The sequence below is a fragment of the Tursiops truncatus genome, chromosome 16, assembly GCF_011762595.2.
Source record: "Tursiops truncatus isolate mTurTru1 chromosome 16, mTurTru1.mat.Y, whole genome shotgun sequence".
Classification (NCBI taxonomy): Eukaryota; Metazoa; Chordata; class Mammalia; order Artiodactyla; family Delphinidae; genus Tursiops; species Tursiops truncatus.
Genome location: NC_047049.1, coordinates 8,793,577 through 8,809,783, shown reverse-complemented (window position 1 = coordinate 8,809,783; position 16,207 = coordinate 8,793,577). Strand labels below are relative to the sequence as shown.

At 38.7% G+C, this 16,207-nt stretch overlaps 1 protein-coding gene across 6 annotated transcripts; it reads right to left on the bottom strand.

The window, feature by feature from the left end:
- Positions 1-425: 425 nt before the first annotated feature.
- Positions 426-16,142, bottom strand: IKZF5 (IKAROS family zinc finger 5). Of its 6 annotated transcripts, XM_019940186.3 has the most exons (6): positions 15,997-16,092; positions 14,902-15,000; positions 14,334-14,482; positions 7,289-7,477; positions 5,112-5,294; positions 426-4,510 (listed from the first exon to the last, which is right to left on the bottom strand). In XM_019940186.3, the coding sequence occupies exons 4-6, from the start codon at positions 7,419-7,421 to the stop codon at positions 3,567-3,569; spliced, it is 1,260 nt and encodes a 419-aa protein (XP_019795745.1). In that variant the 5' UTR covers positions 7,422-7,477; positions 14,334-14,482; positions 14,902-15,000; positions 15,997-16,092; the 3' UTR covers positions 426-3,566. The 6 variants fall into 6 exon arrangements, with proteins under 6 accessions (XP_019795745.1, XP_019795744.1, XP_019795746.1 ...); XM_019940185.3 differs by lacking the exon at positions 14,902-15,000 and having other exon boundaries at positions 15,997-16,142; XM_019940187.3 differs by lacking the exons at positions 14,902-15,000; positions 15,997-16,092 and adding an exon at positions 15,722-15,880.
- Between the last annotated feature and the right edge of the window lie 65 nt (positions 16,143-16,207).

Here is a 16,207-nt window from a genome sequence, read left to right as displayed (position 1 = left end):
GTGTTTTCTAGGCCAATGATGTGAATTGCCAAAGCGGGGGGGGGGGGGGGGGAATCAGTCCATTCTAAAAGATCCATTTGTCATAAGAGAAACTACTTCAGTCAGTCACTTGTCAGATGTGACATGGATAATTAAGCATCAGATAATTAAGCATCAGGAAGCATGAAGCCTTCCTCATTTATGTGCCAGAACAGTTGGGGGGGCAGGGGTCACACCTTAAATAAAGAGAAGAAATTAGGAAGGAGACAAGATGCTCATTATTGAACTGTTTTTGCTTTTAACTCATGCAACATCTTCTCATGGGTAAGGCACTCTACAAATCCAAACCAAGGTAGCCATAAAATCAAAAAAAATTAACATTTTACACACTGGAAAATTATTTAAAAAACTAATTGGATCCTAGTTTTCAAAAAAGAAAAATCGAGGTCATTAAAAAGTGTTATTTTTTATTCATATATTACAAAAGCAAAGCTTCATTCACAATATGAACTACATACTAGATAGAGTTATTTCAGCATTAAACTGCTTTCTGGAATCCCTAAACAATAGTGTGTTTTGCAACCATACTCAAGTTTTATGTTTTACATACAAAATACGTTCTTGACATCAAAGTACATATTAACAAAACCAAGTTCTAGAAACCATATACCCTCTAAGACTAATTAATGAAAAGTCCTTAGCAGGGAATTTTTTAAAAAATAATACATCCATTTGATAAATATTTTTGTAGAACTTAAATGAGGTTTATCTCTGAACATTTTTTAGTAATATTCCCTTTGTCAAACAGTTCTGCAGATGAATGGCAAACACTTATTTCTAAAATGAAATAGCACTGGACAATATCCAGTGAAATTTTTTCAAAGTAAAAGTCTAACCTTTACTTGAATTTCAAGAAGTTGTAGCTACATACTATATTCATAAAATCTGAAATAAAATTACTCCCTGTTAATCTCTTCACAGTTTCTTAAAAAAATATTAGTGGAGATAAAGTATCTACCAACTTTAAAAATCTAAACTTATGTTCACTGAACAAAAATAAATTTAGTTTCAGAACATTGCCTGTTAACAGCAAAGTATTATAAATAGTGCATGTTAAACTTTTCTGAACTCATTTCTATAAAATATTTGATTAAAAATAAAATGGGAGAAACATATTCAATACTTAATAGAAGATACTAACATCTTTCCAATACAGAATTTAACTCACAAAAAATTTAAATAAAATCCTAAATATTTTTAAAAATACAATACTAAAAAAGTTTCTAAGGTAGATCTGCTTCAAAAACTTTAGTGCATTTAGAATTAACTACAGCTTTCAAGCATCGATACCTTTGGAATACAACTGTGCTCTTTAAGTCCTAGGAATTTTAAAATTATACATTCTAGTTTGCAATTGTGAAAAAAAATCTGTTTGAACTAAAATGTACTTTCAAAACATCTCTCTTTAGTTGTCAGAAAAAAAATGTATTTGTCACTATTTGGCCCAGAATATACAGTTAATAGACTGGTTTTAACATGAGAGTTCTTTTTTGTTTAATGAAAACTTTCATTTTCTGTTTTGTGGTATTGCTTTTATATGAAGAATAAAATAGAAGAAAAAAATAACCACAAAAGCTTCCAAATGACAGCAACTTGTTTCTGACAATATATACATATGAGGGCCAAGCTACACACTGGGAAATGGCTGCACTAAAAGTGATCTGAGCAGCGAGCGCTCCAAGCAACAGAGCAGAACAGGCTGTACACTTTACATTCACAAGCCTCAGATTGACAAGATTTGTTTCCAGAAACTCCTTGATGCTGCTTTTTCAACAATGCGATGGAGATTCGTTTAGATTGGATATTAAACCACAGAACTCATTTTAATGGCTTTCTAGCATTTGGAAGGGAGGGCAGAAGATGCATTAACTTGGCACTGGGGGGTTTTTGTGGACTTATACCATCAACATTACCCTTTCACTTACTATTAAGTGTAGAAGTCCTTCTTAGTTATAATGCTTAATAGTTAGAATACTTGCTTAAGAAGCCAATTAGTAACTTTCAAGATTTGAACCAAATTAAAAATAAAAATTTTGCAAAGTACACAGAAACCAACAGTTAGTAACAATATATTTTATTGTTTGACCAAGCTGTCCTCAGAGTACGCTAGTTATTACACAAAAACAGCCTCCTAGTCAAAACTAATTACTGCGGATTTATACAGCAAGTTTTATTTCTGTAAACAAATTAAGTATCATGTTTAAATTCATTTTTATATCTATTTCCACACTTTTTTTTATCCTCTTCTACTAATGATGATTCAATTCACAGTTTTATATAGTTTTCTTGCTGTACATTAAAGACTGGTAAAACTGCAAATAAGCATTACAACTTGAATTCACAGAAAATATCTTAAATGGCCAATTCTGAAGGAGTCCAGAATTCATTTTGGACATATGTTCTCATTTTTGTAAATATCACTTCACCATCACACTTTCCCATGTGTTTCTATACCTACCTTTTCTTGAAAATTATGGGCAATAAATGGATAGAAGGCAGGAAAAGGAAACTTCAGATTTTGGCAGGAAGGACCGCATTTCCTAGGAAAAAGATGGATGACTTCCACTGTACCTCTTTGGTCATCAAAGGAATAGAAGGAATAACAGATCCTCAGTATCGTTATCAACCTCCCGTGTAACATCAGAATGAAGATTTAAATGAACAGTTCAGATTAAAAGGAAAAAAGGCATCTTCATAGATAATCCTCTGATATTTCTAGCGTTCTCATATATTTACCTGTAGTTTTTAAAATAAATTACAAGTATAATAAAAAGAATCCAATGGAAAATTGCTGTGTGTTTAAACTACAAGTTGAATAGGCAGGTATTTTAAATATTAAACTCCATTTTCAATTTAAAGTCTTAAGTTTCATTTCTTTTCAGAACTTTTACCTATTTTTATAACTTTAATTTTAAAAGAATTAAATGTTTTTTATTTTCCCTTATGGAAAAAAGAAAGATTTACTACACTGAAATTGCTTTACTATTATCAGTTGAAATTAAACTACTGATTCAACTAAGCTATGTTTACTAAATAGTTTTTAATTAATGGCAATTTTCAAGGCAATTCCTCCACTAAACATTGAAATAAATTGTAACAGATTTTGTAAGAGAAAGTAATTTACCATTTTGAAATTATGGCAGAAATAACATCTAGCTGCAGTGTAGATGTTGAAATCAAGGGTATCTATCAGCCTTGAAGTTTTTATGGACCATAAATGTGAGAAATTTAAATGACCACTTGTAAGATTATCATTGCACTCCAATTCTCAAATGTCTAAATGAAAGGAAAAAACAGACACCAACGTGTCCAACTGTTCTAATACATAAATGACCCTGATGAGGTTTTTATGGAAGAAAAAAAAATTTTTGTTTCCACTGTCAAATTTATACTCTGTATGTATAAGACTTTAAATTAGCAACACCTTAATAGGGACGACACCCCCTACCCCTCCCCTGCAGAAAACAACAGTAAACTACAAAACACAAAAAGGCAAACCAAGTAAAGCATAACGTGATTGTTTCCCATCAGTGTTGGTTATGTTGCCCTCTTGCAAAATGACAGGCAAAATCATACTTGTTTTTACATTTGCATCCACATATGTTACACTGAAAAGGATTTTCATACCCATGACATCCCATATGAATAGTGTAAAGGATATTGTCGGCAAAGTACATGTCACAGTGCTGGCAGTGGTGTAGAAGCTGAGGGTCCTGGACCGGCAGGGTCGGAGCTGGAGTGCTTGGCTGACTGTTTCCCATGCTGGGAGTACTCGTGTGAGCACTTGGTTCACTGCTCGGACCTGCCACCGGACTATAGTTCCTCTGACTATGTGATGGCCGAGCTTCAGGGCTAGTGGGAGAGGAGCTCTGAGGAATACTGGCTGACACGGCAGAAACTACTGCTTGAGCAGAGGGCTGCTGCATCATGAAAGGCTTCTCATCAGGGCAGGGAACTACATCAGGGGATGCGGGGTTTTGGTTTTCAGGTGGCAAACTGGACAACTGTCCTGCTAGAGTTGACAGCTGGTTTAAAGGGTTGTCAACCATGAGTTCTTGGGGGTCCCTTGGCAGGCCACCAGCTGGTGTGGGTTTTGCCATACTTTCATAGGAGTCAGTCTGGATATTCGGGATTTCATGGGTAAAGTCATTAAGGTAGTCTGGCTTCTGAACCACCATGGAAGGTGGGCTTAAGTTGATTAGTGCTCGTCTGCTATAGCCCAGATTGCTTGTTTTCTTCTGTAAAACCCCCCACATCTTCTTGCTGCTTAAGGAAGACCTAGTACCTTTTATTGGTACCATTTTATGCTTGCGCCTTCGATGATGCGACAGGTTACTTCGATCACTGCAGCGGAAGGAACACAATTCACATTTATATGGTTTTTCTCCTGTATGGGAACGCATATGGGCTTCCAGATGACGCTCATAAGCAGATGCAAATGGACATAAGTGACATCTATGAGGTTTCTCACCTGTTTAAAAAGAAAAATGGGGAGAAACTGCAAGAGTAGCTCATTTATGAAAAGTTTCATATTTTGTCCATTCATTAGATTTAGAAATTGATCAAAAAATAAAATGCTTTTCAGAATAACACATTTGCAAAAAAATTATTAAAATTTATTAATAAACCTGCATATAACCACCTTTATACTATACGGACTAGTGGAATGAATCCCTTTCACAGAAGGGATGGCTAAGGTGGCATCTGAGGGTTAGCAGTGTAGCCTGCAACCGTACAGAAACCTTTTCCCTGGTCTGCAAAGGAAACGTACTTAGTAAGGATAAAGATAAAAACATTTTATCACTTCATGATGTCTTCAGCATTAACCTGCCCAACCTGAGAAGCAGACAGATGCTGAGATTATTTAGATTCAGATGGAAGATGGCTAAGGAAGGGGAAGCTGTACAAGGGGCCTCACTTCCTTGGATGCTGCTATTGCTGTGCAAAAATGGAGTCACTTCTCCATTTATTCAAACCTTACATCCACCTTCATTTTCAAACTATCACAACTATTTATATGATAGATCAACCTGCCCGTAAAGAAATGCCCTCTCCAGCCACTTCTCCGTTACCTGTGTGGATTCTAATGTGTTCAATGAGCCGTGCGGTGCCTTTGCTGGCATAGTTGCAGTACCGACACTTGAGCTTCCCATCAAAGGTCCTTTCAAACCCGTCTACTAACATTCCTGAGTTTTCATCCAGGGAAACTTCAACAGATGGGTGATCAAGTCCATTTTGATCACCATCTGTTCCAGCTATAAACAAATATAGCAAAAGAAATTATGCATCTCAGAATCAACTCAATTTAGCAATTTAGTGTGGAGTGGTAGAAAATCTTTCATAAATTGACAGTTTGCTTAGCACAAAAGTTAAATTCACAAAAATCACAGCCTTTCTGAACTGAGGTTAACTTTATACAAAAGCAGTATTCTATTGGGGGATTTCAAATTACTAACACATAAATTATATCAGTCCTCAACATACTTTTGAGTAAGGTAACAAGGTATGGTATTTATTTGACAGATAAGGAGACAGAGGGGGGTAAACAGTGATGGCAGTTACACGTTTAAGATTCTAGCCACTTCTACAAATACAATGGGCAGTCATGATCATCTCCCCAAATCCTAATCTATTTAATCTAAAACAATTAATGTTGAGTTTTGCAGTTCCACTCAGCTTACACATATGTTCTAGATTCTGGGTTGCATTTAGGATCTTAAAATTCTAATTAAGCACATATAGGGCAATATTGTATCTGATACCTCTGAATGTTATGATCTGTAAGAATTTCGGAGTTAAGAGATGTTTGGCTGTTTGCTTTTAATCAAACTACTTCTTTGTATAGATAAAGAAACTGAAGGGGCAAGTGCTCATAATCTGGAAAACCAACACACGGGGGACCACAACCCTGCTCTCTTGGATCTCAGTCCAAGAATTGTACACTAAAGTATTAAGAGGGAAATGTTTGTTCCTACAGCTTCACGGGAAAAGCACTTCTACTCCATCTGCAGGAGGTAGCGGTGCAGGTGCAGACAATTCAAGCCCTTTGCTCTGTTTCCTCTTTCCTTCACTAGGAGAAGTGACTTTGCTAGTTGGTGCAAGTCCAACATCCAACAGGTCCGTTGCACTGGAGGGACAGCAAGGCTCAGTGTCCCCCCTTCTCCCATTGCTTTCCCAAGCCAGTAACTCCTGAAACAGAATATGTATACGAAATCACTTGGGGATTGTATTAAAATACAGCTTCTGATTCAGGAGATTTGGGGTGGCACCTGACGTTTTGCACCTCTCACAAGCTCCCAGGTGATGCCCGGTCTCTGCTGTTGCTGGTCCCTGGATTACAAGGCCCTAGACCACCTAGGTCAAGGGTTAGCAAATTTTTCCTATAAACGTCAGATAGCAAATACTTTAGGCTTTGTGGGCCACATGATCTCTATCCCAGCTACTCAACTCTGCTGTTGTAACTCAAAAACAGCTATAGAAAACAGGTAAACAAGCAAGCATGGCAATGTTTCAATAAGACTTTATTTATGGATGCTGAAGTTGGAATTTCATCTAATTTTCACATCATGACATTATTTTTCTTTTGTTTCCCCCACACCCCAACAATTTAAAAATGTAGAAACCACTCTTAGCTTGCAGGTCGTGTAAAAACAGCAGTCCAGATGGGGCCCACTGCCTGTAGTTTGCTACCTCCTGAGCTAAGTTCACAAATAGATTCCAGTCTTCGTGTAGTAAGCAAACCAGACAGTCTGTCTGTAGGTCAGGTAGAATAGGCTCAAGTAGGTCACTGCTTTCTCTACTCTGATTTCTCCTCCTAGGTGGGTATACATGGTTGGCCTTCTCTTCATTTTAAGAGAAGAAACAGAAACCCCTATTTTGTCTCAGGTCTAACCCAGATTTCCTAATGGCCAAACCCCTTGTGTAATGAAGCTGGACCCCCTTTTGGTTCCTTGTGTCTGCTGTTAGTTAGCAGAACCGGGAGAATGGGAAGGGAATTTAGAACCCCTAACCTTCCCACAAGACCATAATGCATCTCTGGGCCATAGTAAGCCCTGCTGGAGCTTTACTTTCCCTCAGCAAAAACTTGGCATGTTTAAAGAAGGGGAAAAAAATTGCCCCTATCTTTCTAGGAAAAACGGAATGATCCACATTAGTGAACAGTAGTGGGCTTCATACTACGGGTAATGACACACAAACACTAATATATTTGTAAAAAGTGAATTATTTAATAGTATTAAGATAAGTCTACCTCCCTGAAGAGCCTCTGCTTCTTTGTCCCCACTAACTGATCCAGAAATCATGTTGACATGATGGGTCTGCTGAGTCAGGTATTCCTGGAAATCTTTCACAAAGTCCAAAGGCTCTGGTTTCTTTTCACCCATCTTTGCTTTTTATTTTTTTTAATTTTTTTTTTTTTTTAGTTTACAGTTCGTTATACCTACGGGGGAAAAAATGAAATAATTTTACGTTATTTAGGGAGATACAGTACGTATTAAAACAACAACAGTGACAAAGATTATTATGTGCCAGGCACTACAAAGCCACAGAGAACACAGTCCCCACCTTTAAGTATCTTATAATCTTCCTGATGAACTAAAGAAACACAAAATGGTGAACAATTAATATATTTAATATTTAAATAAACTGGGATTCAAACTTAGTTTTTAGAGGATAGAAAGAAATTACAAAGAGAGGAAAAAAGAGAAAATTCAGAAGAAAGAAACAGGCATATCAGCAGGGATTATCAATGAATGAGACAGCAGAGAAACCAAGTGGCTCAATCGGGGCCGTGGCAGAGCATTTGTGGATGATGGACATGGAGCATACCTGCGTGTCCAATCCGGTCGCTACCAGCCACATGTAGCTACTGAGGGCTTAAATGTCGCTAATACAAATGACTTGAGTTTCTTATTTTATTAATTTAAAAGTGAAATAGCTACACGTGGCTAGTGACTATCATATCGGACAGCAAATGCTCTTAAAACATAGGGTTCACATGAATGAGTACTCTAGAAGTAGGTGATCTACAACAGGGGGTGGCAAACTTTCTGTAAAAGACCACACAGTAAATATTTTAGCCTTTGCAGGTCATGCGGTCTCAGCTGCAACCACTCAACTGTCATTATAGTTAAAAGCAGCCACAGACAATATGTAAAGGAATAAGTGTGACCGTGTTCCAATAAAGCTTTACAAAAACAGGAACAGAGCCAGGTTTGGCCTATGGGCTACAGTTTCCTGACCCCTGCCCTAGAAATCCAAATCACTACCTCTGCCACCACCCATCATCCAACTCATTCTGACAATAAGGAAAAAAAAAAATTTAACAAAAATATCACTGATGCTGATGTACAGAGAATAAGCCTCATGTCAGATTTTGTAGTCATAAACTAAACTGGTCCTCACATAGGTTTATAGCCCAAATTCGCAAATCAAATAACCAAAAAGTTTTCTAGTAACAACAAGCTGAGGAAGTCTAGCACCTAGGAGACAACAGGTCTTTTTCTTCCAATAAAAATATATTTATGTAAATGTATATGGTCTTCTTAAATATGCCATATGCTAAAAATTACCTTCCCTAAACCCAACTATTTAATGAGTAATTTACTGTCTAAAAAAGTTCTCATCTTTTTTTTTTTTTTTTTTTTTTTTTTGCCGTACGCGGGCCTCTCACTGTTGTGGCCTCTCCTGTTGCGGAGCACAGGCTCCAGACGCGCAGGCCCAGCGGCCATGGCTCACGGGCCCAGCCGCTTCGCAGCATGTGGGATCTTCCCGGACTGGGGCAAGAACCCGTGTCCCCTGCATCGGCAGGCGGACTCTCAACCACTGCGCCACCAGGGAAGCCCAAGTTCTCATCTTTAATAGCCAGTAGCAGGCATTTAAAGCTAAAGATTAGTCACTTCTCTGTATATATGCTTAATCTTTTCTCAAAGCATAACATACACACAGAAAAGCACATCAATCCTAAAGGTAGAGCTCGATGAATCATCACAAAATGAACACATCCCTAAAATCAGCACCAATGTCAAGAAACAGAAGGCTACCAGCATCCCAGGAGCCCCCCTGTGCACCCTTCCAGTACTAATCCCCCCCGTGCACCAGCAAGGGCTCCATAACCCTGACTTCTGAAATTGCTGGGCCACCAGGTTTGCATATATTCAGCTTTAGATAATGCCAAATAGTTTTTCAAAGTGACTGTACCAATTTACACTCCCACCAGTGGGGGACAAGAGTTTTGTTGCTACACGTCCTCACCAACACTCAGGTATTTTTTTGCCTTTTTCATTTTAGCCACCCTGGTGGGTGTACAGTGGTATCGCACTGGTTTTAATTTGTATGGCTTGACAATTAATTAAGCTGTGTACTTCAATTACCCACTTAGATAACCTCTATTTCATACCCAGTTAAGTATCTGTTCACGTTCATTTTTCTATTAGGTTGTCCATCTTTTTCTAAGTAATATGTAAGAGTTCATCAAATATTCTGGATATGGGTTCTTTATTAGATATGTATATGTTAAGGACTTCTCCCACTCTGTGGTTGCCTCCTTTTCATTTTAATGGTAACTTTTGATGAACAGACGTTCTTAATATAGTCCAATTTACCCATTTCCCCACCACCACCCTTTACAGTTAGTTGTTGGTGTCCTTGCCTATATTTTACATGCAGATGTTCTCCTGTATTTTCTTCTAAAAATTTTATTTTTTTTTTACCTTTCATATTTTTATCTGGAATTGAGCTTTGTGTATGGTGAAGTAAGAATCAAAATATATTTTTTCCCCAATGAGACATCCAACTGTCCTAACAACATGCATTTAATAGACCAGTCTTTCTCCACTAGACTCTTTTATCACCTTTCTAATCAGGTGATTATATATGTGATTCTACTTCTGGATTCTCTGTTCTTGAGATTTTATAATTTTATAATTGTTGTCTCCTAGGTGCTAGACTTCCTCAGCTTGTTCTTACTAGAAAACTTTTTGGTTATTTGATTTGCGAATTTGGGCTATAAACCTATGTGAGGACCAGTTTAGTTTATGACTACAAAATCTGACATGAGGCTTATTCTCTGTACATCAGCATCAGTGATATTTTTGTTTAATTTTTTTTTTTTCCTTATTGTCAGACTACCTTGGCTGTGTTGCTACTATAGATCATTGAACTGTGTAACGATCAGTTCCTTATTAGGAACTAATAGGAACTAATTAGGAACTAATAAGGAACACAGGGCTAGTTTTGGTTTCCCTTGTTTACTGGCCCCAGACTGATATATTTTACTTCTGTATTTCTTGTCTTCCTCTCTTCTTATATTTAATTTGTTCTTTACTTTGAACACATTTAGCCAAATAAGAACCTGCAGGTGACCAAATTCTCATTTTTCTTGATGCAACACGTATGAATAGTTCCTTTCCTCCCTTCTTAGAAGATGCCTAGGGGTTTATTATTATTACTATCTCTTTTCACTGTTTTCTAGAAAGTTGAAGCTACTGAAAATCTGTCCTCTGCATCAACAGAATATTATGTTATTAGGTCAAACTTACTAGCTTAAAGACTCTGAACAGGGTCTTCTCTAGCCTTAGTTTCCTACTTTGTAAAATGAGATAATAATACCAATTTGCAGTGCTGTTTTAAGTTTTACAGATACGTGTAAAGTATCTCGCAAGATGTGTAGTTTATGGCATGTTTTCAGACGACAGCAGCTATTTCTGCAGCCAAAAATGGTTATACCTTGGATTAAGAAATTCCTCACTGTCCCAGATTCCAAGTGTCTTATGTTACCATTGTATATATCTCTTTTTTAGTTACAATGAAACAAACATGGTATGGTCCACCTTAGTCTCAATTATTCACATATCGCAATTTGCAATTTCCCAAATCAATGTACAATTTCCCCAACTCTTCTTATTTTACTCTTTTAGGCCACCTCTTTAAATCACTTGCTTTAGTCTGGCTCTGCTTTCTCAATCTTAAGGATTACTGCTGGTTTCTGAACAAGTTTGTTTCAGTTGCTTCTTTTCCCATCTTACCTAGCTGACTTGAACTGCTCCTGTTTCCTAAACACTGATTAGTATTCGTTTTATGACTATACTTGATTCTGCCGATTATCTGTCCTTTAAAATTTGCCCTCTGGTTAGGGAGGAAAAAAGTGGGCCAGTCGGCTCCAATGAAAAAGATTACCAAGAATAAGATTTGTGCCCCCGTCCGGGAAGATCCCACATGCCGCGGAGCGGCTGGGTCCGTGAGCCATGGCCGCTGAGCCTGCGCGTCTGGAGCCTGTGATCCGCAACGGGAGAGGCCACAACACTGAGAGGCCCGCGTACCGGCGGGGGGAGGGGGATAAAATTAAAAAATAATCTATAATAAGATTATATCTCAACAAAACTGAAAAAGAAAACCCATACCTCAAAACATACAGGGATGGGGAGCAATGTAAAAGTATACATAAAAAGGTAAGAAATATAGCAGATAAAGATGAAGAATGAGTTCCGAAAAGACAGAGAAAATAAAGAAGAGAAATGCTTTTTAAAAAAATGATCAAGAAATTTCCAGAATTAAAGATTCCTTTCAATTCAATCTGAAAGGGTTCATAGAGTGCAAAATAGATTAAATAACAATAAATAACACTTAGACACATTATTGTGAAATTTTAAAATCTCAAGGTCAAAGAGAATAACATGAAACTTTCTAGTGAGGAAGAGCAGCCCATCCACATAAGAAAAACAATCAGATATTGAGTATCAAAGGCAACACCGGGTGCAAGGAAACAACAGAGCAATTTACTCCAACTTAGAATTGTTTTCACTTTCTCAAGCTGCTAAAGGCTAGCTTCCAAAAATCTACATCACAATGGAGAAAATTTAGATGCATTCCTTTAGAATCAAAAAGGCAAGGATGCTTGCATCACTACAGCTATTCAACACAGTACAGCAGCAGATAAAGACCCCACAATATAAAAAGGAAAAAAGTAATAAAAGGTGTAAGGACAGGGAGATACCTCTCCCCCGCCCCCCAAAAAAGAAAAGAATAAGATGTGGGAAGTTGTTTTCTAAATTGTAAAAGCTGTAAGGCCCTACAGATTGTCTGTGTTCTAATTATAAAACCTATAATTTAGAAAGAAATCCTGGTATTTCATTGCAACTTTGCATCACCTCTTGCCAATCAGTTCACATGAAAACTGATGTTGCCACTGGAAAATATCTGAACATACTTTGATAGGCTTCAATAAGCAAGATCAAGCTTACCAAATCCTGATTAGAAAGCATAACACTGCTAAGGTACATGTGATAATGCAGAAAAAAAAGGCACAGGACTGCCATTAAGAAGAAAATGATATTTTTATACATGCATCTCAAGTTTTAAGAACTCAAATAAGCCTAATCACAGAGAACGACTGGCATATTTTGACAGTCTTGGCTATTATCACATTGTCACATTATAAGTTTCACTGTGTTCCCCGCCAAAAATTGCATGCCGATTTTCAATCAAAATGCATGATGGACTTAAAAAAAACAACAATAAAGGATGCCAATGAAAAAAGGGAAGATACATTGTAAACTTGAGAGAAACTCTGTTCTTAAGAATTTTAAATATACTGATATGGTTTATAGTTGTAGACATTCTGCAATGATTTAAAATTTGTCTTTCCATCCCTAAGCATTTTTGTGCCCACTTGACCTACATCACCTCCCCGCCATGCAGCATTATAGGCCCTTGCAGAGCTCAAGTCTGCAGAAGAGATGAGTATGCATGAAAGATGCCTAAATCCGGAGGGACACTATGGTTCAAACCCCAGCTTTCTCCATCTCAAGTCAGTATTTCTAAGCACAATAAATAGAAAAAGAATAATTCTGAAACTACAGAAGACTTCTTGATATCAAAAAAAAAGTTTTGTATCCAAACCATCTTCCTGTCTTTAATAAAGTAATCATCAGTCTTAGGACCAAATGTTTAATCTAAGAACTCCATAAATTAACTGGTATCTAGAGATACATCTAAGACAGTGATAAATTTTAAAACCTTTATGAATGTAACATAAAAATCTACGTTAGGAATCAGCAAACTATAATGCTCTCATTCCCATACTTTATGATTATCATTTCTTATGATACAGCAAAATTTCTGAGTCCTCCCTGTGATCCCTCTGATTAAAGTTAAGTTGGTATGGTATTCCATGGGGTATAGATACATGTCTATAAAGAAACTGGCTAGAATGCACCTAAATTATTTTTATGCCAATAGCTCTCCCAAACCATCCATTCAAAACTCACAAATAAGGTTCTTAGAAAACAACCAGAGACTACCCATGCTAGCGAAGAAAGAAGCATTTGAGAAATAAGCTTTGATATCCCCAAAGAACAAAGAATACAAAAATTTCTTTATCTTTAAGCAGGTAACAAACTATTCTTGACCTTCCTTGGGTTCTGATATTCAAGTCCTCTGATCTTCAGTCTCATAAAAGGCAAGTTGTCCATCAATACACACACAACCAACTCCTCTTAAGCAGGAGCAAACAATGTAAAACAGAGGCATCATGATGCAAATTAGAAGACAACCACAACTATGAAATAGAGGTGATAAAAGAACCAGAAAGGGCTCTTTAACCTACCCTCCTCCCAAACTCTAGATTTTGAGAAGAACATGATTAGGCAATAGTAGGATCTATTTTATTCATCTACCATTTCTGGTAGGGTTATTAAACATAAGGTAACTAACAATTAATTTCCTTATACAGTAACTTAATTTGGGGTTTAGGCAGGCCTACACACATTAAGTGACTGCAGTTCTATTGAATGTTTTTTTTTTTTTTTGCAGTACGCGGGACTCTCAGTGTTGTGGCCTCTCCCGTTGCGGAGCACAGGTTCCGGACGCGCAGGCTCAGCGGCCATGGCTCACGGGCCCAGCCGCTCCACCGCATGTGGGATCTTCCCGGACCGGGGCACGAACCCGTGTCCCCTGCATCGGCAGGCGGACTCTCAACCATGCGCCACCAGGGAAGCCCCTGAATGTGTTTACTTTTATAGCTTAATAATTATGGTCACTGAAAGATTTACTCTGCCATAGAATACGTATCAATGGAGAAGTCTAACAAATGAGGTTTCGTTTGTACAGAGAATAACATGGACTTCAAAAAGAATTAGAACACATTTCCTCTGATTACATAACCATCAAAAAAACAATTCTCTGAAGGCAAAAAGGGACATTATGAGGTGCTGAGAAATCAGAAAACATAATATAAAAGTAAAACTTAAATAAATACAAGCTGGGAAAAATAAAAAAGAGGAGTTACACAATCTAACCTTTTCACCCCAAATCAGTTCCTCCTTTTTCTTGCCACTCCAACATGGATGAAATGTAGAGTAATCGAAATTTACTCTGGAGATACACCAAAGGACTCCAAAAGGCCATGGAGGGAATTTCAACTAAAATTGAAAAGCCATACAGAGGTCTGCAAAGAAAAATACACCACAAATCAAAACCTTTGTAACAAAAAATTAGGATCTACGGGTTTAATAAGCTAACAAAATAACTTGTGCCAATTTTACCACTACCAGAAAAGAAAACTAAGCTAAGAGACAAACAACAAAGCAGCAGGTTCACTTCAGCAAAAGCTCCAAGTAATCACCAAAGAGTAACATGCATCAGTGCGACTATCGTTTTTTTTTCCACTGGTGGATTTCATTTTTTGGCAAAAATGTTACTGTCTTTCCAAATTAAGTTATTAACTTCATTTGTTCGTAGTACACTTCTAAAAGGCTCAGGAGCTCAGGCTTAGTACTGCTGAACAGTTACAATCGCATAAAAACAAGGTACTAGCCTAGCCCCACGGAAACATTTGTGAGAAAAGGTTTAGAAAAGAAAACCCACCAGGCACGCCCAATAACAGCACATCTGATTCCCATCTTTATTATCCTCTCTATCGCAACTCAAAACACTTAGGGTTTTCTTGGGAAACACTTGGGACCCCTGGGGGTAAAAAACACAAAACGTCTCAATTCGCTGCAACAAACTCCCAAACTTGTATTAACCTGTAGCTGTGTTGAATGCACAACATAAATCAAAATTAAACGGGATTTGTAAAATTGTTAGTCCAGACATTTAAAAAGTCGTTCTAAGGAAGTTGTGTTTCTTCCAAACTGAAGTTCTGTAGAGCTCACAATTTAAAACGGCTTTACTTCTCCCACTTGTCACTCCTCTTCGTGCCTAAACAGCACACTAAGGGGACACTAAATGGGCCACGTGGTTAGTGGCAGCTGGAACCGGTTTAACTTCTATTTAGATTCAATTTACCCAGCACTTACTAGATGCATGGCTTGACTACTCGCACGCCGGACAGTTTATTAAAAGACAAATCCTTCACGAACTTCAACAGTTCTTCGCTGAAAAATCCTCCCCAAACCTCACATCTCCCCAAAATTAGAGTGCACAAGCAGTAGAAACGGATCTAGGAAGGACCACCGTCAGATAAAAGACGGAGGCTTTAAAAAGTCCTCCCAACGAGTAGCCCGGAACTGGCGTCGGGGCGGCATCCTCACCAGGATTCGGAACACCTAGGAGACCCGCACCTCGGCTGATCCCCTGGCCCCAGGACCCGGTGAAGACGCAAACCTCGGGGCGCCCCACCACCACCACGACCACCTGTCAGAGCGAGAGACAGCTCCCTACCCAGGAGCCGCCAAGCCCCTACCAGACGGCGACGCCACCGCAGGGACCGCTCGCTTCCTCGGGGCTCCCGCGGCCAGACACCGCACTCTCCGCGCTCGGGCCAGGAAGGTCCTGAATCGTGACCCCCGCCGACCAACCGACCACGCCCGCCCCTTCCCTGAGGCTGAGTTCAGGGCGGAGTCAGCCTCTCGCGAACACCCTGCTCTCTCCTCCCGCCGCTCCTTCTTAACCGTTCTCCTCCTTAACAGCTCTCCTGAGCCGTGTCACCGCCGTCCGAGCCTGTAACCAGCTACTTACCTCCTGACAGGCGCACCGAGTAACCCCTACCGCCTTGTTCAACGCCGCTGCTGTCGCCGTCGCCCCCGCCGTCTTCGTCACCGCCGCCATGTTTGTTGTGTCTCCTGTTCCCTTACCGCCCCACGGCCTTTCCTAACTCTCGCGTGAGCAGGGCGAAAGCGGAGAGGGAGCTGTTTGTCTATCTCGGCTTTCCGTAAGGGCTAGGGGGCGG

What these genes read in the sequence shown, in the direction of transcription:
- IKZF5 (XM_019940185.3), bottom strand. Translation starts at nt 7,421, where the DNA reads ATGGGTGAAAAGAAACCAGAGCCTTTGGACTTTGTGAAAGATTTCCAG. An exon ending in AGCAGAGGCTCTTCAGGGAG is followed by an intron (nt 5,295 to 7,288) that starts GTAGACTTATCT and finishes ATTTGTTTATAG; the next exon opens with CTGGAACAGATGGTGATCAA. An exon ending in ACACATTAGAATCCACACAG is followed by an intron (nt 4,511 to 5,111) that starts GTAACGGAGAAG and finishes CTTTTTAAACAG; the next exon opens with GTGAGAAACCTCATAGATGT.